The sequence below is a fragment of the Diospyros lotus genome, chromosome 8 (assembly GCF_014633365.1).
Source record: "Diospyros lotus cultivar Yz01 chromosome 8, ASM1463336v1, whole genome shotgun sequence".
In the NCBI taxonomy this organism is placed as follows: Eukaryota; Viridiplantae; Streptophyta; class Magnoliopsida; order Ericales; family Ebenaceae; genus Diospyros; species Diospyros lotus.
The window spans coordinates 14,999,311-15,024,442 of record NC_068345.1 but is presented as its reverse complement, the minus strand read 5'-3'; the positions used below and the strand labels follow the sequence as shown (position 1 = coordinate 15,024,442).

General features: G+C 35.3%; 3 protein-coding genes across 11 annotated transcripts in view; 2 read left to right on the top strand and 1 right to left on the bottom strand.

Annotated features, from left to right (window-relative positions):
• The window catches only part of LOC127808903 (uncharacterized), a 45,157-nt gene extending 38,681 nt beyond the window's left edge, over positions 1-6,476 (top strand). Inside the window, exon 5 of one of the 2 annotated variants that reach the window (XM_052347612.1) lies at positions 6,191-6,476. In XM_052347612.1, the coding sequence (XP_052203572.1) occupies positions 6,191-6,359 (169 nt within the window). In that variant the 3' untranslated portion in view covers positions 6,360-6,476. Of the gene's footprint in view, positions 1-2,343; positions 3,446-6,190 lie in introns of those variants that run through there. The other variant, XM_052347611.1, reaches the window with a different exon arrangement.
• Positions 6,477-7,128: 652 nt separating this feature from the next.
• Positions 7,129-9,306, bottom strand: LOC127808539 (uncharacterized protein At4g06598-like). Its single transcript, XM_052347111.1, has 4 exons — positions 8,663-9,306; positions 7,661-7,736; positions 7,496-7,578; positions 7,129-7,378 (listed from the first exon to the last, which is right to left on the bottom strand). The coding sequence occupies exons 1-4, from the start codon at positions 9,304-9,306 to the stop codon at positions 7,129-7,131; spliced, it is 1,053 nt and encodes a 350-aa protein (XP_052203071.1).
• Positions 9,307-15,943: 6,637 nt separating this feature from the next.
• The window catches only part of LOC127807976 (U11/U12 small nuclear ribonucleoprotein 65 kDa protein), a 44,899-nt gene continuing 35,710 nt past the window's right edge, over positions 15,944-25,132 (top strand). Inside the window, exons 1-5 of one of the 8 annotated variants that reach the window (XM_052346252.1) lie at positions 16,086-16,233; positions 16,458-16,527; positions 20,834-21,063; positions 23,540-23,611; positions 23,973-24,200. In XM_052346252.1, the coding sequence (XP_052202212.1) occupies positions 20,864-21,063; positions 23,540-23,611; positions 23,973-24,200 (500 nt within the window). In that variant the 5' untranslated portion in view covers positions 16,086-16,233; positions 16,458-16,527; positions 20,834-20,863. Of the gene's footprint in view, positions 16,239-16,457; positions 16,532-16,665; positions 16,799-20,833; positions 21,064-22,303; positions 22,342-23,539; positions 23,612-23,972; positions 24,201-25,132 lie in introns of those variants that run through there. The other 7 variants (XM_052346248.1, XM_052346256.1, XM_052346255.1 and 4 more) reach the window with 7 other exon arrangements.

The window sequence follows — 25,132 nt, the reverse complement described above, 5'->3', positions numbered from 1 at the left end:
ATTATTGGAATCCAAATATTTTAAGTACTTGTATTTGGTGTATAGACTAGGTAGCTTCATCTTGAATATTTGCAAGATCTCCATCTTATGACTTAAAAGTATTTGTCATCATTTATGAGAGAAATAGGGACTTTATGGTTTAAAGCTTAAGCATCTTGAATTACTCGTATTTTCTCATGAAATACAAAATTTATTGATATTTATTTATTTGCTAATTTATTTATTTGGAGGGTTGCAACATGAAGACTTCGTAGGGGGTTATCCATCCTACTCTCACCCGATGACGCTTAACTTTGGAGTTCTTGTAATATTGGTTGCAAATTTGGATGTAGTGTATGGAATTTGGGCGTGAGTGGGTTGCACACAAGTCCCATTTGAATGTCTCCAAAATTCATTCGGATGGATTTGGCAAAACCTAAGCAATTGAACGTGAGATTGCAAAGACATTCGAATGGTACACTACCCCATTCAGATGAGAGGAATGGTAATACACAAGGGTCATCCGAATGTCAGTAATTTCATCTGGATGCAGATGTTCCAATGCAAAGGCCATTTGGATATTTCAATGGGCATTTGGATGAGGGGACTCATGACAAGGCCATTCGGATGAGGGGTCTTCCATTCGGATGAGAGGCATATAGGCTTTAAGGCATTTGGATGTTATAGGAACTCATCCGGATGGGCTCTCTGACATCTAGATGTCACTCTCATTAGATCAAAACTCATCCGGATGTCCATAAACTCATTCGGATGTCTGCAAATTTTTACTGCAACCCACATACGATAATGACGAAACATATATGTATAAAACACAATCAAATCCTATGAGGGCTACACCATTCCAAAAGAAAATATTGGGAGAACAATCCCAATTGAAAAGGATGGAATCTAGGATGATACATGAACGGGTTTAATGAAAACATGAGCGAATCACCAAAGAATAAGTAACGTACAACAACTGGTATTCATATATATATGTATAGGCATTCACCGGACACTGGATTTAAATGAAGAACTGAAACGTATCAACTTGAATAATCTTGTGTATGGAAAGCCTGAAAAACTCATACAGATAAAAGGGATCAAGAACTTGCAGAAAACCAAAGGGGGTAGGATACTTGCCTCTTGAGACCACTACAGTATAAGCCTTCTGCACGATCTCACCTCTGTTTCTGCTTCTCTTAATCTCTTTATTCTCCCTTCTCTGTTTGCCCAGAACGTCCACAACGGCACAAGAAGCATTACCAAAGCTTCATGCATAATTATATATATATATATATGGCCTATAAAACTCTAAGTCCTTAGAATCCCACTTCAACATTAACTTTTATTTCCCATCTAAATAATCCTTAATTAACTCCTTTAATTCCTCCAATTATTATTATTGATATCCTCTAATAATATTCTCCAATAATTCCTCAAAAATCATAATTTTCATAAAATCCTAAAATTCCATTTAATGCTATTTCCATAATTTAAAATTCTAGCACCATAAATAAATCTAATAAAAATCCTGGGGTCCCCTAACGGGTCACTACAATATTAAACCTCCAATTAATTGTATCTCTACTTTTGTTCGAGTTCATGTCAAATAAAAGCCTAATCAGTTCACAATAGATCAACAATTCCAATACAATGCCAATCATGGAACCAAACTGAAATACTAAGGTCACTAATTCATTATCTTCTTTTCTCATTCATTAGATATTTGCTTCTCTCGATAGACCTACTATCACATCTACACACAAACACACAAACAAAACACACACGTGTATATACATCTATAGAAGAAAATACATTTGGGGGTGAACTATACATTTGCATAAGATTCATGACATGAATTATATTTTCAGCAATTTAGTATGCCTTAAAAATACCACATATTGCGTCTTCACATGTATTTTTAAAATTAACAAAACTAGCATGTGCATGACTATATTCATATTTTATCGCATGTTAATCAACATAATACTATGCAATCACATATTCATGCCAAATAATGCAATTAAAAATGCTCATTACGCTTACCTTGATTATTTTGGGAGAAAAACCAATAAAATATCTGTGCTAATATTGGCCTCTAGCCTTCTTGATTGATTGTGGCATGCTCGAAATGTTTTCCCAGGCTCAACCTTCACTTGTTTTTCCTATTTTCCTGCATTTTTCTTGATTTTTCCCCTCTTAATTTTTCTTAATTTCCCTTGCTAGAAGTAGACCTGAGTCTTGCTTTAAGGAAGTTCAAGTGTTTCATTTGTTTTGATTATTGACATATGTTAAAATTGTATTGTGCTTACCAAACTATTGTTTATTCTTAGTCCCCTTTTAACGTGAGATTCTTTGCAGTGAACCTTCTCTAGTGAATGAACATGTTAATGGTGTAGATGGGCAAGCAAGAACTTCAACAAGTTCCATGCAACACATTGTTAGCATGGAAGAGGAAACAGAGGAAACCTGTGATGGGAGGATCTTTCTGGAGTGTATATTGGGAAACAAAGGAAAACAATCTCAGTTTGATGATTTGGCTGATTTTATTGAGTGCAAAAGGTCAAAGGATTATTCTGGTTGGCTAAAGGATCGACAAAGATATCGAAATTGGAGAGGTGAGAAAATGGCAGTATTAAGGTGGAAGAAGAAGAAAAGAACTTGGAAATTTGTGAAAGGGAAGAAATTTTGAAGGAAGAAAGTTAAATTTTCTTTCTAGTTTGACACAATATATGATCTGGTTGTGAACAAATGTATACCTCTTTGAAATCAAGTTCTGCTAGCAAAGTCATTTGGAGTGATGGCTACTGAGTACACAAGTCAATGCCAACTGTTGTTTCTTTTGGGTATTATTCAACCCTTCCCCTTCTTGAGGTTATTGGCTCAAACATCATCCAAACAACACCAGGACAGCTGCGGTGGGTAATGTTGCGTATGCCATTGGGTTGTTTGATTCAATGTGGATCCTCTAATCTACCTTGGAGAAGCAGTGACTATCATGGAGAAGCAAGCACCAAGGAGATGCCATTGCTTCCCTTGATGCTCGTAGCACAACAATTGTCTCAATTGTCTTGTCACATATTGGAAATTATTTGCAGCATTGAATGAGAAGAGTTGCTTTCTTTTTTGAAAAGAATTATTTACAATAGTCTAGTTGTGATGTATCCAAAAAGGTGACAACTTATTTACAAAAGCATAAACAAAATTTGCCTATGTTAAAATTGCTTTTGGAGATGATCAGGAATGGGTTGCTAGAATGCCCAACAGGGATTACAATCAAGGATCTATTTGTTTAAGCGTTAATCTTAAATAAAAATCACTAAAGCATAGAGTGTGGGGTTGTCTACATTGAGTATGGTTGGCTGAACAAACAACTAAGTTGCAGTTGTTGACTATTGTGACCAGCTAACTTCCTAGTTTTGAATAAGATAAATTAATGAATTGGGAATGAAGGACCTCAATTTTGTTCCTTTGATGTTTCGATTGCTAATGCAGGTGTAATGGTGCTGCTGCTGTTGTTAGTGGTGGTAGTGCTGTTGCTGTAGCAGCTGAAGCTGGTGTGTTTCTTGAGGCCTTGCACTCTTTCTCTAAGATACCATGCTCCACTACTCCTATCAAGAACGCTTCACTTTTAAGCTTTTAGTACCCATAATATAAGACCACCCAAACTGTTATGAGAGTGCAACAATTCAAGAGAACAAGGCTCTCTATTGTTGGCTATTATCAGGAAACAAATGCTTATGGTGTTTGATGAGATGCTCCTAAAATAAGTTGTCTGGTCGCTGTCTTAGGGCTATTCTCCAAGCCTAATATAGGTTTTCGCAGGTCAAGAAACTCAAGCTCTGTTGAAACTTTAGATCCTTCGGCAAGCATGCCATCATAATAAATAGGTAAAAGGCACTGTATTTCTTTTTTGGTATCATTTCCTAAAATTAAAAACACTGTATATAAGTTGACTTGCTTGTAGAAATTGTACATTGTTTTTCAAATCAGCTATGTATTGAAGTTTCCTAATCCTTGACCGTTAAGCTGGTTGCCTACATTTTAAGCTACCTTACAGGTTTAGTATGCATGTCAAAATCAATTCCAATAAACCTCACAAGATTTTGCTTTCACCATATAGAAAATGTTCAAGAGCTATTTTTGTTGTCATTTTGGTGTTGCAAAATTACTATCTTAATGTTTATATATGTTGTTGCCTGAGCTACTCTTCATATCCCTAGACATTCGTACTTGGATTTGCCTATAAATAGGGCGACATCTGTTATACGTGTGTCCAGGAGTGGGTGTGAGAGAGAGTTCCAAGATGTGAGGGCCAAATGTGCGAGCATGCGCCTAGGGTGTATATCATTGGTGCCAAGTGTCGAGGACAACATTTGGTGATTGCACCTTTTGTACGGAATGGTTTGTAGTTTATTAATTCAAAATTATCTGGTGGGTAAATGTATGTAGGTTGAAACCATAAGAAATTGTTGTGTTTGTTATCATCTCTTATTTTTCTATATTTTTCTAAGTTATGTAGAAGTTAAATCACCTAACATTGTTAAGGATTGCCACCAATGGTACTATTATCATGGGTTTCATATGCATATTAGAAGCAACATAGATGGAAAAAGGCAAGAGTAACACAGGCAAATCCAAGCATTGCTTCTACCTTTGACATGTAGTCTAAGTTTGTGAATCATTGCATTTGATAGAGCCTTGTTGGTTTGGTAAACCAGAATTCTCCTAATCACCATTATTCACATCTACAGATAAAAACCTTTTTGGTTCTTTTAGTGCCAATGAAGATATTGAAGTATTGGATGATGATTCAGTAGCTCTATTTTGCAAGTCAAAAAAGTATTGCTCTTGGTGTATGCACAAGTTCACAAACTTCATACTTTGTGTTGTGTCGTGCAAGTAGAACGATTGGCTGAAAATAGAGAAAGAGAAACTTAATTCCAGTAGCCAGAGATTTGATTTGATGCATGTCCATCAAATTTCAAGATCACTGGAGCAAAGGTTGAATCTGAACTATCATTATTGTCAACCTAGTTTCTCTCTCAATTTTTTTGGATACACACGTGCGCGTGGGTATACAAAACTACTATGAAATATCCAAAATTCTCCTTTTTGTCATCCAAAAAGGGGAAGAATTGTAGAGAGTGATTTTGGGGCTTGGTTTGTTGCTTTGTTTTTCACTGCTATTTCTGTTAATTTACAAACAGCATAATAGCTACCCTAGGTGGATTCGGATTGTCCAGGGGAGATTGCAAGTGAATCAAAGTTCTTAGGCTAGCATGAGACAAGGACCACAACTTGGTACCTAGTAGCTTGTTAGTTGTGGACGGGCAAGGCCCTCCACGCAGTAAGGAGGATTTGGTCTCAGTCTAGAAACAGTTTCTATACCCATCTGACATCGAGCTACAAGTATGTGATTTATTGTATTTTATATAATGAAATATTGTGTTGTTTAAATACTCAAGTTGTGTATGGTGTGTATTAATGATTTTTGATGTGCTTGTTTGATATACAAAATTTTTAAATTTACTTACACTTCCATACGTCAATTCCAATAGAATTTATACGTCAGGAGGTAATCCTTTGCCATTTCTCCGTAATCTATTCCCTTGGAGAGATCTTACAAGAATTTATGGTTAAAAAATATTTATTTTCTATTGTGCTTATGATCCATAAATTCATTCAGTGGTATCAAAGCCAACTCCATAAGAAATAGATTCAGTATATGTTCAGTTTGTTATTTGATTAAATTTATGATAGAGTTCTAATTGGGTTAAGAGGGAAAATCCATGATTTAATGAGACTAAAATCAGTGTTTCATGATTTAATGAGATTAAAATAGGTATTTTTGAAGAATAATCAATCTATGAAGTGTCATAGGCGGCTTTTTCTTATATTGATACGAGTGAATAATCAATCTATGAGGAAAATCCATTCTTATATATATATGAGTGATGGAAGGACTTCATGATTTGGGGGATTGCATTCATAATATTGATAATGCATGTGATATTAGTATCAATTATTACAGCTTTTACTCTTCCTTATCCTTAATTTCCCTTGATAGAAGTAGGTTTGAATCTTGAATTAAGGAAGTTCAAGTGTTTCATTTGCTTTGATTATTGCCATTGACTAAAACTGTATTGTGCTTACCAAACCATTGCCTCTTTCTAGTTCCCTTCTAACATGAGATTTTTTTTTGCAGTGAACTAGAAAATGAACGCATTAATGGTGTAGATGAGAAAGTAGGAACTTCAACAAGTTCCTCAATCCCAAATAGAATACAACGCATTGTTGGCATGGAAGAGGAGACGAATGAAACTTGTAATAGAAGGATCTTTCTAGGGTGTATACCGGGAAACAAAGGAAAATAGTTTTGAGTTAGATGATTTGGCTGATTTTATTGAGTGCAAGAGGTCAAAGGATTATTCCTGTTGGCTAAAGGATAAACAAAGAGATTGAAATTGGAGAGGTGAGAAAATGGCAGTATTAAGGTGGAAAAAGAGAAAAAGAACTTGGAAACCTGTGAAAGGGAAGGAATTCTAGAGGAAGAAACTTAAAATCTCTTTCTAGTTTGACACAATAGCCAACCCGATTGTGAACAAATGTGTACTTATTTAAAATCAAGTTCAGCTTGTGAAGTTATTATGCGCAATGGTTTCTGAGTACACAAGTTAATGCCAACTATTATCTCTTTGAAGTGTTATTCAACCCTTAGAGGTTATTGGCTAGAACTTTATGTTACTTAATTTGCCCTAACAACACCTAGAAGGCATGGGTGGATAATGTTACATATGCCAATGGGCTGTTTAATTTAGCGTGGATCCTTTACTCTTGCCTCTATTATGCCTTGTAGAAGCAGCGATTATCATGGAGAAGCAGCCACGGAAGAGACGCCAATGCTTCTCTGGATGCTCATAGCACAACAATTGTCTCAATTATCTTGTCACATCCTGGAAATTATTGGCAGCATTGAATGAGAAGAGTTGCTTTTATCCAAAAAGGCGGCAACTTAATTATTTACAAATAAACAAAATTTGCATATGTTAAAACTGATTTGGATTAGATGAATAAGGATAACGTGTTAGAATAACCAACAAACAACTGGACTGCAATAGTTAACTGTTGTAAGTAGCTAGATTCCTAGTTTTGAAGAGACAAATTTGTGAACTGGGAATCAAGGTCCCCAGTTTTGTTCCTTTGATGTTTTGATCGTTGGTGTAAGCGTTGATGCTGTTGGTGGTGGTGGTGCTGCTGCTGTTGCCGCAGTTGAAGCTGGTGCAGTGCTTGAAGCCTTACAATCTCTCTCTCTAAGATAGCATGCTCCACTGCACCAATCAAGAATATTTCACTTTCAAGCTTGTAGTAGGCATAATATATATGACCACCCAAACTGTATTAGTGCAACAAATTCAAGAGAATAAGGTTGCCTACTGTTGGCTACTCATCATGAAACAGATGCTTACTATGTTTGATGAGATGCTCTTGAGATAAGCCATCTAGTCGATGCCTCAGGGCTTTGTTCTCCAAGCCTAATATAAGTTTCTGCTGGTCAAGAAACTCAAGCTCTGCTGAAACTTCAGATCCTCCGGCCTGCAAACCCACCCTTCATAATAATTAGGGGTAAAAAGAAAATACGATTCTTTTTTTGCATCGTTCGCTAAAATTGACTTGCCTGTAAAACTTGTACATTCTTTTCCAAATCAGCTATGTATTGAAGTTTCTTGATCCTTGATCGCTGAGCTGATTGCCTACAAGCCACCTTCCAAATTTAGTATGTATATACGAACCAATTTCGGTACCAAGCAAGACTGCTTCACCATATAGAAATTAATGTTTCAGAGCTATTTTTGTTGCCATTTTGGTGTTGCATTATAAGCACAAGATATAACATTACTGTTGTAATTTTTATATATATGTTCTTTCTTGTGTTACTCCTCAAATCCCCAAGCATTTGTACTTTGGATTTGTCTGCGACATCCCTTGTTCCATATGTGCCCAAGAGTGGGTGCGAAAGAAAGGTCCAAGATGTGTGTCAAATATGTGTGTTCGCCCACTAGGGTACTTAGTTATGGATCATGTTATTGGTACCCCTTGAGCTATACCACGGGCTACACAATACATCATAAATGATAAAAATATCTCTTGTGATTCATCGTCTCGTCTCACTGCCTTGGGTGAGGGGTATTTTATTCATACGCATTGCCCCTTCACGTCATCTCATCGTCTCACTTCATCACTTTGCGTGAAAAGTATTTTAGACATTTTAGTATCATTGTGTAGCTCAAGGTATACACAATAATATACCAATAGCATTTTTCCTTAGTTATTGTTATATAGCAGGTGAATGCACCTTTTGTATCTGATGATTTGTAGTTTATTTAGGCAAAACTATGTAATTGATTATCCCATTGTGGTGGAGTTAAAAAAAATTATCATCTTTGTTATTGTCTCTAATTATTTTTCTGTATTTTCACAAACCAATCCTAAGATATGTAGAGGTTATAGCCCCCAACATTGCTAAGGATCACCACTAATGCTACTATTATCACTAGTTTCATTTGCAAATTAGAAGTAAATAGATGGAAAAGGCAAGAGTTTAGCAGCTCATACTGATTGAACTCCTTGACAAGAAACTAATACAGTTAGCTACTAAAAACAAGACAAGAATGCTTACCTTTTGGCACGCTTTGCTTCCGCCTTTGACATGGAAGACCTACTTTGTGAACAATTACACTCTACAGATCCTTCATGGTTTGACAAACCAGAATCCTCCCGATCACCATTGTTCATGTCTGTAGATAAAAACCCTTCCGGTTCTTTTGGTGTCAATGAAGGTACTACAGTATTCGACATTGTTTCGGTAACGCCATTCTGCTTATTTTCGGAAGAGTTTGACGATTTATCGACTGAAGAAGCTAAAGCTTGCCATGGATCGGTATGACAAAGCGAATTTTGGGTTCCCCAAGAAGAGGAAGATCCTACAACAACATTACATCTTCCCTTTGGACCTAAATATGCAGTAGAGTTGGTTGTTGATAGATGATCCTTGGGTTGTGTAAGTGTCTCTTGGTCATCGAGGAGATCATCTAGCCAGGATGGTTGGTCTAAGAGAAAGGTCTCAGAAGAAGAGTGTTGATGGTGAGTCTGCCTTTGGATGAGCTTGTGATTGGTTCTTGATCCCAAAACATGGAAGTCAGAATAGGATCGAGAAACATGCATGAGGGTTGAACCCATTCCCATTGGAGGTACAAATGCATTGCTCCTCGTCGTCACTGCAAAAGTTCCCAAACTTGATACTCTTCCATTTAAACTCTCCATTGCGCAAGTAGCTAGAACCATCGACCTGTTGAAAATAGAGAAAGAGAAGGCAAAAATATTTATCAACGATGATGAGAAGTACTGAATCATAAATGGAGACAGTGAAAGGATAATTTTGGGTCTGCGTTGAAAGCTTTGTTTCCATAATATTTATCACTTCACTGTCCGTTGAAAACTCCTCTTCTGGCAATACAAGTATATATATATATGCTGCCGAGTCAAGAAATGAAATTAAAAACACGAATCTTTCATGAAGGGTTGGCTTAACTACATAATATATCACAATTAATTATTATGATCAAGAAGGTTCATTGACGCAATATGCATGATTTGCTTGAGAAATAGAAATATTACTATCAATCAAGTGAGCAAAAAGATTTTGTCTTGAAATGATCAACTTTGCATTGATTTTGTAGACTTTCTTTGGGAGCTAAATGTGAAATCCCTCGCCCTGGGTCTCCGCAATTTAATCCTAAGATTTTTTTATGGGAGTTAAATCTAAGAACCCAGAGCCAAGATTTGAACACGAAATCTACAACTACCTATATAACAATCTACAATCCAAGGTTTCTTTGGAACAATTTGTGCTCGCCTTCAACCGCTGGGTTATGACCGTGGGGGCTTGATTTTGTAGACTTTCTGTTGCACGACGGAAGGTCAAACAAGAAATTCAATTCTTTTGATAATTTCAATCTTGACATATGAATGGGAAATTGCATAATCAAAAGGAGGGAAAAGCCAAGAAAAAGCGAGAGATTTGATTTGATAAATACCTATTAAATTTCAAGATCACTGGAGCGGTGGTTCAATCCAAATCATCACCATCGTCAGCCCAATCTCTCTTTATCTCTCTCTCTCTATACATACATTACATACATATAATATATAGAGAAAGAGAGAGAGAGAGAGAAAATAGAGGTGAGAAAATAACGGAAGGATCACACCGTACTTTACGTAACAATAAATTCAAGGACCGTTAATTTTCAGTTGATAAGTTGCTTAGGCTTTGTTTGGTATTTTTGTAAAACTTTTGCTATTTGAGTCACTTTTGTAAAATATTTTTTTATAAGAAATAGACTAAATTATTTAAGAGCACTTTTAATATTGTTATATATGCATGTTTGCCCAGCAAACCAAAAGTACTTTTAGTAATTAAATTACCAAAAAAATATTGAAAAAAATTTCTTTTAAATAATAAAGAATTTATTAAGTTTTTTGCTTTAAACCATTTTTTATATTATATATACATATTACATGTATATTAAGAAAAATAAAGCAGCAACGGTTTGCCAAACAACGTCGCCGCCACAGTGGAAGAAACTCCCACGGTCATTGACATATATATTTTTTTATTTATATAAATATATATAATAGCTTTAAATTTATATATTCATCGAGGTTAATTTTGTCTATTAATAATTTAATTTTTTTACTTTTACTTTTGCTTTTGTTTGTATTGTATTTTTTAAAATTTTTATCAAACTGTTTATTAAATTTTTTAGAATACACTAAAAGACATATGCATCATTTTTTTTATTTATAAGTTCTAAGATATACTTATCTTTGGGGGGAGAAAGATAAGTATATCTGAAAAATATCATATAAGAAATTACTTAATTTTTTTTTCAATGATCGTCAAATAAATTTGACAAACATATTAAAAAGCACAAAAATCTAAAATAATTTTCATATTTTACCTTTTCTGATCTATATATCTCGGTTAATAAATATTACCTTAGGTGTTTAGATATCACTATCTATAAGTAAATAAATGCTTCTAACTTAAATGCGAGGGAGGGATGAATTTTCTAAATGTTGGTTGCTTGATAAGAGTTACATAGGTGCCGTTGGTAGGTTATTAAGTGTGTTTCTTTTTTTGGGGGGAGGGAGGGGATGGGAGTTAACACACCATTATGAGCGCCTCCCACTATTCGGCCTCACAATATCAATAGGAGATGTAAATCAGATAACTCAGCGGCGGCTAGTTTGATCCCTAACCCCACAACAAACGTGAGAGCGACAAACGATTTTCAACTTTCAGAATCGCTCTGACTATTGAGGTTCTCCGTTGGTCAAGATTTGAACACTGAATCTGAGGGCCCAAAGAGTAACACCTCAAAGTGTACTTTCTTTGTTAGTAGAGCTATACCTGAAGCTATTAAGCATATTTCTTGAGTTTACTTTAAAAAGGCGTTTAGCTTAATTTATGTTCTAAGTCAAAGGAAGGTTATAAGTTCATTTTTTTTGTTGGGTAAATTATAACTTTTGTAAGAGAAAAATTGTCATACTTACGAGCTCTTCCAGCAACTTTTTTTGTTTTTTTTTTAAAGTTGGTACTTTGTATGTTTTTTTGTTATTGATAGGCTATAAGTTACCTAAAAAATGTTACAATCGGACAATTAAAGGACTAAAATGTCCTCCCAAAAATTAAAAATTTACAACAGAAAACTCTTGAAGCTTTCATAATTTAATTTAAGCCAAACACCCCCCTAATGTATATTTGAAAAGAAAATGCTTTTACTCTTAGTATTCTCTGTATTATCTATGTTTTAATATAGATATAAGATAGTGAGGTAGGTATCACATTAATAACCTGCCAAAATTGAACATGCATGCCCTTGGGGGTTAGTTAAATCAAAAGAATGACCACATAATGCTACTTCTAAAATTTTGAGTTTTTTTTTTTTAAAAAGTAAAATATGTAGAAGGGGTAGGATGGCCAATGATTTTATAAAATAGGATTTCAAGAAGTCATTACAGGAAAACAATGATTTTGAGACGAAATTTTTTTAGACAGATTTTGAGACCGAAAAATTTTTCGTTCGAAATTTGAGACGAAATTTTTTTTCATCTCAAATTGCAACAAATTTAGAAATTAGGAAATTTTTGTCTCAAATTTGAGACGAATTTGGAGAGAAAAAAAATTGTCTGAGTTTTAAGATAGATTTTGAAATGAAAAACTTTTCATCTTAGATTAGACACATTTTGAGACAAAAATTATCCGTCTTAGATTAAAACGAATTTTAAGACAGAAATTATCTGTCTCAAATTTAAGACAAATTTTGAAATGAAAAAATTTTCGTCTCTAAGTTTAGACGAATTTTGAGACGAAAAATTATTCATTTCAAAATTGAGATGAATTTTGAGATAAAATAATTTTTGTCTTAAATATTGAGATGGATTTTAAGATGAAAAAATTTTCATCTCAGATTTGAGATAAATTTTAAGACAGAAAATTTTTCATGTTAAATTTGAGACCAATTTTGAGAGAGAAAATTATCTATCTTAAATTTTTATTTATAAATATAGAAATTAAATATATTTACTTAAATTAAATTCTAAATATATAAAATAATATAGTTCATGTGCATCAACTATAAAATGAAATATATATAAATGTAAATTAAATATATAAAAAATTATAAATTAAAATATATATTAAATGTATAATAATTATCTATTGGTAATATTTATTAAATGTATACAAAATAAAAAAAAAGAAGAGAGAGAGAAAGGGACATTTTCATATTTAAAAAAAATAGTATATGAATTATATTTTGTTTAATGTGAAAAATAAACTAAAATTTAATTGAATAATATTTAAAGAATATATAAATACTAGTCTTATATTGAAAATATTATATAAATATTTTTAGATTGATAATATAGTTAAGAAAAACACATTAAATTTTAAAATTTAAGTATATCACATGATTAAACGATCTATTTTTTGGTACTATGCACTGATCAATTATTTTATGAAGCAATCGAGTAAGAACATCAAATTTGTTGGCTCTCAGAAGTTTGAAGGAGTGACGACAGTTATGGGTGATAATATCATTACAGGAATTTAGACTTCTTACAATAAATTAATTTCTCATAATAATCATAAAAATTGTCATAATATACTTAAGTATCATAGTTAGTTTGTCATCACATTAGTCACACTATGCTTGTCTCATTGAGTGTATTGTGACGAAACATAATTAATTATCAAAAAATTATTCACCTTTTAATATATTTTTATTTATGTTATAAATTTTAATTTATTGAATAGTAATATCACGCTTTTCATTTATTTCATATTTATATTTCAAATTCAAATTAAAATATATATTATCATATTATATAACACTTTAATTAGAGTCGTATGTAAATAATATTTGGAGAGTTACTAGATCACCATCGGGATGACTTAATAGTATGATACAATCCCTAAACCATATTATAAAAAGTTGCATGTCATAAATTTTATCACCATACTTGTAACTCATCATTGGGATGAATAGAAATTATACTTGATTCATCAAAAATTAGACTCTATAAATTCTAACACCATATTTGTAACTTTTGTCAATTTACACATTTTATTAAAAAAAAAATATTTAATTGATTGTTAGAATTCACCTTAAAAAACAAAACCCCCATATTTACAAGAAATCAATATTATGAGGGTGTAAAATAGATATTTTATGAAATTATTAATATTATGATTATGTAAAATAGAATATATTAAATATAATTAGCTTAGTTTAATCTCACGTAGTTTGTTTCCTTCTCCCTTATTACTATAAGCTCTCGTTCTTCAATTGGCGATAAGTCTTTAATTCATTATATTTTCTTATAATTTTTTATTATTTATTGCACTACAAAAAAGAGATACATGACAAAAGAATAATGACAATAAATTTAGCGGTTAATGTAATATTATTAATGACTATTTATATATAATTTCATTCATTATAAGATAATTTTTTTACAATAAATTAAATAAGTCATCGTTAATATACCACTTCCCTCTCATTATTTACTAAATTTTTTAATTATAATAATAAAATAATAGAGAAAAATTAGTAAGATTTAATTAATGTGTTATATTTAATAATATTATTTTTATAAATTATTATATATATTTTTAAAAGTTAGTCGTTGTTAACTTTTGATTAACTAGAGATAGTAATGCTTTACGAATCTAGGGATTTGGTGGAGGGAAATAGGATTTGATCAGTGCAATATTTTTGTTTTGTTTTTATTTCTTTTAAAAGACTTCCGTCTTCGATGCCTCAAGCCCATAACCTCCATTGCCGTCGACGCCTCAAGCCCATCACCTCCGCCGCCGCCGACTCCAACTCCATCGTGGTACCATCATTGCTTGTAGGTTTTTACCGCCTCTCGATCCAGCGCCTCCGGTCATCGTTGTCGCTGCCTGAAGTCGTCGCCTTCAGATCCAAAGCCTCTACGTCGGTGCCGCCTCCAGATCCGCCGCATTCGATTGTTGTCGCTGCTGCCTGAAGTCGTCGCCTCCAGATCCAAAGCCTCTACGCCGGTGCCGCCTCCAGATCCCAAGCCTCTACATTGGTGCCACCTCCAGATCCGCCGCCTCCGATCGTCGTCACCGCTGCCTCAAGTTGTCACCTCCAAATCCAAAGCCTCTACATTGCAACCTTCTCTAGATCTACTTCCTCCGGTCATCGCCGCCACTACCTCCAGTCGTCGCCTCTATTTATCCAGTACTACTACTCCCAGGTTTCTTGTGTGTTGGACTTATAGTTGGAAAATTTATCCTAAAATTATATCTAAGAACAACTAAAATAATCAATAAACTTTTTAACATTGTTGCTTTAAGTTAAAAGAGATAAGATGATGATTTAACCAAACAAGACCAAGCATGCAACACATCAATCTATATTTCTAAATTTGAGAATTGATATTATGTTATTGCACTTTTTAATTGAAAAATTTGATATTTGATTTGAATGAGTAGATTGAAAAATATACAAAAATTTGTGGACATCAGATGATTTTTTGATGCTGTTGCATGATGAAATTAATTTAATTATGGTTTTTTTGATTAATTTAAATTTAGAAAAAACTTAACGTGTAATGACTAAGATAGAAAGATGAGTAGAAATAGTACTTCCTCCCAGAACCTAAACTCGAACATATATATATATATATGTATATGTGTATATTATTCAACATTAAATTCTATCATTTAATAGAAGTTTCATCCAAATATTCATTATTCTTTCAAGGATTTTTTATAATTTTGAAAAATAAATAGTAAAACTTAATAGTTTAAAGTGCTGGAAGTGATTAAAACAATATCTTATCTGGTGTGATATTATCATTAAAATTTAATATAGAAATTGGTCCCATAAATAAATGGGCTATATATATTAGAGAAGGTTGGCATAGATAGAAGTGGCACCATTAATAAACCTAAGCTAATGGGCATGGGTATTTTGCAATTAAAATATTTACTTACTATTTTATGTATTAGTTGAAAATTTAAAAATAGTACTCTTATCTTATGAATTTGACGATGTGAGTTTAATTATTGACCCACTAATATTTGAATGATTTAATGTCATGTGAACTATAAATTTAGATAAAAAGGACCAACAACTCTAATACTGACATTTAATAATAATAATAATAAAAAGAAGCATTAATTAAAAATTTAATTACAGAAGTTCCTATTTTTGCCACCCAGTCTGGGCCACCCAGATCCGACCCGACCCGATTTAACTGGGTCGGGGATATAAGGGCCTTCAGCGCCCCCGAACCACAGCCTCCTTCTTACCGACGCCGGCAACCACCCGCACTCCGCCGTTGTACCGCCACCACCATCTCCGGTCCCCTCTGTTCTTCTTCACGCAGGCGACCACCCCCAGCTCCGCAACCATCTCCGTCCGTCTCCTTCCTTTTGAGAACCACCAGCCATCGCCACGGCCAGCGCCCCCATCCCTCCGTCTGCCCTTGTTCTCGGCATCGACATCGACGCCGGCCACCTACTCCGCCACCGTATCTCCACCTCCTCTGCTTACTCCGGCCATTGCCTCTCCACCATCTCCTTGTCTTCTTCGTTCTGTGGCGACCGCCTTACCCTTTTCCAAAGCCGCACAGTCGTTGGTCCGACCACTGGTAAGGTCTCCATCAACCCTTTCAACTTCGGATATATATATATATATATATATATGCGCGCGCGCGCAAAGTGTTTATCTGATATCATGATTATTCACTGGCATGATTATTTAACTGAAAATTTTTATTGATTTATAATTTATGAAATGTTTTCATCCAGTAGAGAGATTTGTTGCATTCTGTTTGACTGTTCATGATACCTGCCTGTATTTTATCCCTTGTAGGATTCTGACACTTGGTATCACTATGACATAGTGGGACTAGGTTGAACATAACGCTAGTGCCCACAACAGGGTTGGTATGATGATACTGCGAATTTTGGCATACCATGACTATCTGTTATCTGTTTATGTTGGCAGGGCTTTGCTTGACTTTCTTCGGAGATTTGGGTGCTATATGTCGCCACCCATCATGTATAGTATATGGGCTGTTTAGTTCTGTTAACCTACCCCACATTTTGCTGCATTACATATCTACCTGATTCACTTCCTGCATAACTGAATTCTATTGCTTAAAAACGGGGCTTGGTGGAGGACGGTGGAGTGGACTTAGAGGTGGTTGAAAGGTTACTCTGTACTGCTAACTGCATCTTCTCCTTTGAGTCCCAAATTTTCCAACCTGTGTAAATAATAGAGTATTTTTGTTTATTTAAAATGTACTATGGTAGCATTCATGCGTCCCTTGTAGCATGTCTTTTTGCATTCTCTCCTAGTAGGCAAGGGATACCTTATACTCAGAGTCCAAAAGACTCAAATCCACCCCCCCCCCCCCAAAAAAAAAAAAAAAAAAAAAAAAAAATATTTTACAGAGTTTGGTACTGGTATAGCTGGTCGTTTGCTAAGTATCTGTCACGATCCTAGGGTTTGAATAGGAATTTGGAAGAAATCAAAGGGGAATTAGACTAAAAGAGAGGGAAATACAACAAGAATTGGGGGAGAATTACAGACAGAACAGAGAGAGAGATCAGAATAATTGAGAGGGAAATCAGAAATCAAATGTCATTCAACTATATCCATTCTCTAACTCTTTTAGCCTATTTATAGGCTGTTAACTAAAAGGTACAAATATGAACATCAACCTAGAGTACAACATAATAACTGCATGTAAACTAACTAGTATTATACTTACAATTACGGCCTTGGGGATCCTTGGGGTTGTGATAATTCCCCCCCTCCTTGAGAAAGTTCTTGTCCGCAAGAACTCACAGCTATTGCCCTGCTTTTCATCTAATCCTAGCCTTCACAATCTGATTTATTCTTCTTCCCTTTTCCTTTCTTTCTTCCCCCTTCTAAGCTTTTTCCTTTCTTCTCTTACGTTCCACTGCTTTTTCTTTTCCTGCAAAGATAAAATGTAGACTCCAAGGATCACCATGCCTAGGCTCCCTTCTCCAATGTCAAAACTCTAGATCCAGATTGCGGCAACCTTGTCTTCCTTCATCTTTCGAATCTGGTCTACATCCTTTGTCTAAGATAAAAAACACTCATATTGTCCTTGGCTTTCTTCGACAGTGGCTGTATAGGGAAGAACTTGAGAATTAAAGAGAATTTTGGAGGGGGAATTAGACTGATGAGGGAGAACAACAAGAATTGGGGAAGAACAGAGGATTTAAGAGAGAGAGAGAGAGAGAGAGAGAGGGAGAACAAAATACTAGAGGGAAAAGATTCACTTCTCATTCACCATACCTACTTTAACCCAAGCCATGAACTCCTCGGCTGGAACCAAAGGCAATGGAACAATTGTCATGACCCTAAGGGTAAATCCGTAAAGGGTTGGTAGTAGCCGTTAGTTGTTAGCTAGCTGGGGGGTTAAGAGGTTAGGGAGTTAGTTAACAACAGCTTATTGTTTTGCTGTTATGATTAATTAGCTATACTGTTACATTGTTATACTTGCTGTTAGGGTGGCTAGAGGATCTATAAGAATCCTACAGCAGTAAGAGGAAGGGGCATTGAGAATAATGAAAAGTCTTCTCTTTCAATACTCTCTCTGATCTTTCTCTCACTCTCTCCCGTTCTCTCTTTCTCCCTTCCCTCATTCTATCTGTTTCATCCTAAAATCATATCTTCGTTAGCGGAATTCACTCGAATTCCCTCAATTGACCAGCCCTCAACCTGAGGGCTTGACAACAATATCCATAGAACCCTCTTCGTTAAAACCATTCCGCCTAATAGAAGTTCCAACGAAAGAATGCCTTTCCTCTACCTCAGGCTTCTTCCTTTGGTCCAAGTCCTTGTTGCATGCCTGTCTCTCATCAGTGGCACATAAGCTATCTTCATCGCCATCCTCATCTTCCAATGCTATTTCCTTAGCTTCTTGCAAATATAAAATGTGATCCTCACTGATATCCTTGTCCACTCTCTCTTCCTTGCTGTAGTCTTTAGTTACAACTAGCCGGTCCAACTCCAATTTTTCTTTAGATTCCTGCTTTACTTGATTTGCAGCCTTAGAAGCTCCTTCAATCTATTGGCTACTCTTAAGATAACTTTTAGGCGGAAGCCCATGCTTTCTGTAAATGGCTTCCAGCTCCAACTCTTGCAATCTAGCCATCTTAGCTGCTTATTGTGCTGTGGTAGGACACATCATTTTAACCGTAGGCTGCAGTGCATCATCAAGTCCATTAATGAAACCCGATACAAAATAAGACTCAGTTAAGGTTGGATGGGAATTGAGCACAAGTGCTTTCAATTTCTCAAACTTAACTAGGTACTCCATAACTGAGTGTTCTTATTTCAGCTTATTGAGCTCCTCTTTGTAACTCTTATCTCCGATCTGATCCTTCTTAAAACATTATAAAACATTCATCAAACTTACTTGATAGACTCTTCAATTTGCTATCAATTCTGTCCAAAGTATTCGCAGTTCCTGTATCTGTCTTCTCAATTCAAATCCTTGCAAATTCTCCTCTGTAACAGCTTCTTGATCAGCTTCTAAGGATCTCCTTTGAAACTTGAATTTGGTCTGGTGAACCTAGTCTGCCTTCTTAGTGGCTTCAAGTTCAGCCAACCTAATTCCGCCTCAAACAGAATCCGCCGAGATTTGAATCTGCTTTGCCTTCAATTCTGGACCTCGTTTAACTGGAGCAGGAGTTGACGATTTCCTGTAATATCTTGGCTCTAATCTAGCTCGCCGGAAATCGCTCACCACTGTTTCAATTAACAAGAGAGGAACAGCCTCAGATATCGCTGCCAATCAGGACTGCCAATGGTCGCGACTCAGCAAACCCTCAATCCAAACCGATCACGTGATTATTTGCAACCGATCGCTATGGACCAGCTACCTTCCAGATTTGATCACGATCTCTACTACCTCAGGATCGCTCTGACCTGCCCTAGCCAGCACCGCCTTTTCCCCCAATCACCGCCCAATGGCCGTAGGACTACTGGCTTTGATACTGTTTGTCACGATCCTAATGTTTGCCTAGGGTATGAATAGGAATTTGGAAGAAATCAAGGGGGGATTAGACTGAAAGGGAAATACAACAAGAATTGGGTGAGAATTACTGACAGAACAGAGAGAGAGAGATCAGAACAATTGAGAGGGAATTCAGAATTCAAATGTCATCCAACTATATCCATTCACTAACTCATTTAGCCTATGTACAGGCTGTTAATTGAAAAGTACAAACATGAACAGAAACCTAGAGTACAACATAATAACTACATGTAAACTAACTACTATTATAATTACAATTACAGCCTTGGGGATCCTTGGGGTGGTGATAGTATCCTTGGAAATCTCGTCTTCAATTTTCTGATGGATAGGCATACTTTGTGGGGGCACACACTGTTCCATCTGTATATGGTATGGTTGTCTCCCTTATTTGGGGGTTTGTTAGTATACATTGATATATTGGGTCTATATTGTTATTAAGATCTTGGTGTATTTACTGTATTTTGATTTCCGATTTGGTGGATGTGTTTCTCACCTTATTTCAAATAAAATCTGTATTGGTGGATAAGGTTTTCCCACCTCATTTTTAAATTGTACCTACCTCATATTTGCTGTATATCCTTAGTTATGGATGTCTTTCTGTTTAATTTCTGCATTTGTGGGTTACTAATTATGAGATGGGGCCCACCCTATCTTCAGATTAGCGCCAATCACGGACCCACCAAAAATCGAATCATGACATGTTTGTAGTACTACACAATGGAGAACTTTTGAAAGTTGCCCCCACAAGCATCCACCCATGTCAGTAGGAAAACAAAGACTCCATAGAAGAAGCACACTTATATGAAATGCTGAGCAAACCTGAAAACTGATTGAAGGCAGAGGAGCCATGTGCAACTTGGTAACTCGAAACGAAGAATCACTTATCACATAGGCATACACTTGTAACAGTCAAATCCTTACAAAAACCTCAAAGTGACAACTAAACATGCCATTGTACCACAACACTAACTAAACGCAACCATTAATCTTGAGCTTCTGTATCACTCTGTAAAAAAACTGTAGCTTTCCTCAACAGCAAAAACTGATAAGTTATAAAATATAAACTTATCTTTTATTTGTTCTACTTTTTCTGTTTCTATGAATCTATGAAGAATCTATGGTTCAACTTTTTATTAATTATGGTAACTCTTTGATAATACATTACACGTAGGGAGGTAAACCAACTGCTTTGGATCTTCTTATGGCTGCTTTCCCCCCCTTGCATTTGAACCCTCAGACAACACGTTACCAAGGAGCATCTGAAATGTCATCTGAACCCTCAGAGGAAGTAGTGGCTACACTCTTGGTTCGTCACCTTCCTGAAGCTATTCCTTATGATACTCTTTCTCGGCTCTTCTCCCACTATGGTGCTTCTTCTGTGCGGCCTTGCACTGGTGGAAGGTATCGGAATCATGTTTTGGTCTGAAGATTATCTGTTTACAAACCCATTTAAGTGACTAATTCTTCGTTTTAGAGATTTTGTTTAACTTTCTGACAAACTTTGCTATTTCTTAATCAATATCATGCAAGTTTATTTCTAGCGGATGATAGTGCAGTATTATCATCTCCAGCTTCTTTAAACTCTTGCTAGAGAAATGTGTTTCAGTTATCTATCTTCTTCTAGATTTTTCTTGAGGATTCTAATTAAATTTATCTTGTTTATTACTTTTATTGAAGCTAGGGACCTTGTCATGTCAATTTTTCTGAGGTTTTTTTCTAATTTGGTCATAACAAATATGTTTCTGAATATGGGATACTAATTGAAGTACGATCTGTCTCTCTCTCTCTCTCTCACACACACACATGCACACACACACACATACTCATTCATTGTGTTTGTGAATACTTGTATCTAGTAATACTTGTATCTAGTAATACTTGTATCTAGTAATTCTGTAATTTGGCGGGGATGAACTGTAGTGCTGATGTGTGGGTCCTAATTGGGGTTACAATATAGTTTGGATCTTTTCTATGGTTTTTAGGAGGTCCAGAATATTGTAACTAAGGATCACTAGTTGCATATTCTGAGTCAAAGTAGTGATTTGAACTATGGGAGATTTATGGAAGCCTACAAATATCTATGTCATTCTTCTATTCGATTAAGATGAACTCATAAGAATATGTTCTTATGTTTGTGCAAATTATGTCCTCAAACCGCATCATGTCATCTTATGTTTGTGCAAATTATGTCCTCAAAACCCCATCTGTCATGCTGATATTATGTCCAGTCTTTCCCTAATCTTGTGGCTTTTGAATTCATTCCTAATGCCATAATATAACTGCTATACAGATGACCTCTTGTTGCTAGTTTGAGAAGTTTACAAACTGCAGGTGAAAATTCCTAATTACACCATTTCAGTCATAGACCCTGGATGATTTGCAGGGAAAAAAAAAAATCCAAGATATCATTTTCCATCTCCGGAAAAAAAAAAAGTGCTGTTAGTCAGCTTTGGGGCTGAGTTTCCAAATTTTCCTGCATCACTAGCCTTGCATCTATTACAAATTTACGTGTATGTTATGTCCGACTAAGTCTTCTAAGCTTTCTTGGACTAAGTTATCCCCTTTATGTAGGGCAGATTGAGGAGCATGGGACGATTTTGCTAATAATTTGCGTTAATCTGTTTCAGGGTGGAATAACTTCTATCTTGGATTTTGTATGTTAGATTTTGAAATCTATAGGTAAATTTGATAATTGTTATACAGTTCCATGGGTAAAAGAGAGGATTAAGTATTAAGGACTGATGGTTTTTTATGTTCTGGCCATAGAAATAGGGCCTTTTTGTAGGTTGATAACAATAGCTAGTTGATTATTTGTAAAGAAGAAAAAGAACAAATTACTAACTGAAAGGGCTGGAATTCTTTGATAGCAGCTATTATGTGGGTTAGGGTTGAATTAGAAGGAAAAATGGTAATGAAAAGTTTTGAGATTTATAAACTTTTGCCATGTGTACTGCTTTTAAGATGGGGCCTGTTGGCATTAACTTGAGAAATAAATACAGGTTGATTCCTGTAGGGAGACTATAATGACAGGGACCATGATGATTAGAATCCAGAACCTCACAGAGAAAATCCCTTAGGAATCAGTGTATCCAGCAACCTTTACTGGAACAACAACAATTGCAAGCCTCAATCCCGGTAGGTCGGGTTGACTTCATGAATTCTAGATCTCCAGCCACTGCTATCCATGGTCATCTCCTTTGTAAGGCCTTTATATTCTATCTCATGTTTAAGATTTCCCACCAAAGGAATGATTATTTGTGTTTCACTGAGATATTTCTTCAATATCCATCAGAATTAAGACCTGCAAATAAGAAATTAATGAATATCACCACTGTGAACATTTTAGATTCAATGAAGTCTATGTTGACAGATTATAGAAATAAAGTGCATTTGCGTTGACAATTGTTAAGAAAAAAAGTCCATGTCCATTGACTGTATTGTTTTGGATAAGTTACTTTGACCGTATGGTTAACCTGACCTCTAATTCAACCTATGTACCATATCAACACCCAAGAAAACTCCAGTAAATATTGTGATTACTACATGCCATAACTCCTGAAACCCAAGAAAACTTTATTGTACCAGCTGTGACTGACTTTAAAAAATGAAACATAAGACTCAAAGTTCAAATAAGAAATAATAGTACTAGTTCTTAAATGTTCCATGAAAAATTTTGATATGCTCTTCTTCTTATAAGAGTGCCTTACACCACTCACTTTTCATTCACATTCTTATTTTATTTATTTATTTTTTCTGTTTGTGTGTTGACGGGAAGGGTGTTCAGTTATTTGGCCTATTGGCTACTGAGTGAGTGAAAGTATTTTATTAACTACTCTAATCTTTGTACTTACATGGACATCTTTTTGGTCTTACACAGGGTAAGGAACTGTGTGTTTGTAGACTTTAAGAGTGAAGCTTTGGCATCTCAAGCATATCGCCAATTGAATGGGTACTGATTGATCCATAACTGCAATCTGTAATATGATAATGCCAATTTTTCAGTAGTTTTTTCTGTTTCTTTTACATTTCATCATGTTCTTTTATTCAAATCCATCATATATCTTATTCTAAATCTCATGTCACTTAAAATGGGTGTCACTTATATGGCGTACCCATTTTGTTCATGTTGACCATTCAGTATGATTTGATTGTGTATCTAAGTAGTTTTTCACGGATATGTCACATCTCATCATATTCTAAATTGTGCATTTTCTGATGTATGCTCCTTGACCTTTTCATATGCTTTATTGGTTCAAGTTAAACTGATAGGAAAATAGGCTCTGAATTCTTGTATCAATATGGTTGGTCAGGCTTTGTTTTTTGGGTAAAGTCTTGTCAGTGGAGAGAGCTGGTAAACTAGAATTGAATAACAAACATCAACAAGGGGCAGCTGAATCAAGGAAATCCTCCTCGTCTTTGTCAAAAGATGCTCCTGCGACCAGAAATGTCAAAGAAGGATCCAGATTAGGAATGTTTCCTGCTAGTGAACCTATTGCCGAAAGACTTGGCGTTGACTATCCATTTCCACTGCATCTTGAGTATGTTCCCTTGACTTTCTTGATTCTCAGTCAGTAGGCTATGGAGGTGATGCCCGCCTATTTCTACATTAGGCTTTCCTTTCATTTTCCACATATAAGTTACGTAGCTAGCCACGTAATGAAGTCAATTGTTAAGCCTAAATGTGAGATATAAGAAAATTAATTTCCATATTCATCATGGATCATATGCTTAGTTGAGCTGAACAAAGTTAAAGAGACCAAGCTTGTGAATATTAATTGAAGTGAGTTCTTGGTTGGCATATTCTTATGGCATTGCATCTTGAGTTGAAGTTTGTAATTGCTAGAAACTGCTGAGATCCCTTGTCCATATTTTGGAATTGATATGCTTGATCTTTCTTTCTATATTTTTGTGCTACATCTCCTAGAAGATTATGTCTTGATTATATGTTTCAGTTGCATCCTAGATTGTATTTCCAAATCTGAATTAGGAAACTGCCTAATCTAGATTTGGAAGCTGCCTATTGTGGTAGAACATCTTGTATATATATTCATCCGACCCTACAAGGGGAATATGATTGAATATTTGGCCACTTTTGGCATGGTATCGGAGCTGTAGGAAGTCGATCACTGTTCTTTGTGGTTTCCGACTGCTGTGGCCTCTATCAATATCCAATTACACAACTACCAAAACCCCACAACTATGACAGATTTAACTAACTTCAGTAGCACAACAGAGGTTCTGTCGTTTCCCTTGGATCCAACAGGGTTACTCCCTTAATAGGAGAGTTTAGGCAGGAATTCAGAGAGTAGAGGGAGAGAAGAATAGAGAAGAATTGAGAGGGAAGAGAATTAGAGAATTAGAGGGAGAAATTGAATAGGAATCAATTCAAATGATAGATGCTTACAAATGGAATTGGGTCGAGTTTATACACTCGGTTCCCAGCTGTTTGGCACCAAACAAAATAGCTACC

What these genes read in the sequence shown, in the direction of transcription:
- LOC127808539 (XM_052347111.1), bottom strand. Translation starts at nt 9,306, where the DNA reads ATGGAGAGTTTAAATGGAAGAGTATCAAGTTTGGGAACTTTTGCAGTG. An exon ending in GAAGCAAAGCGTGCCAAAAG is followed by an intron (nt 7,737 to 8,662) that starts GTAAGCATTCTT and finishes GGTGGCTTGTAG; the next exon opens with GCAATCAGCTCAGCGATCAA. An exon ending in AGAATGTACAAGTTTTACAG is followed by an intron (nt 7,579 to 7,660) that starts GCAAGTCAATTT and finishes GTGGGTTTGCAG; the next exon opens with GCCGGAGGATCTGAAGTTTC.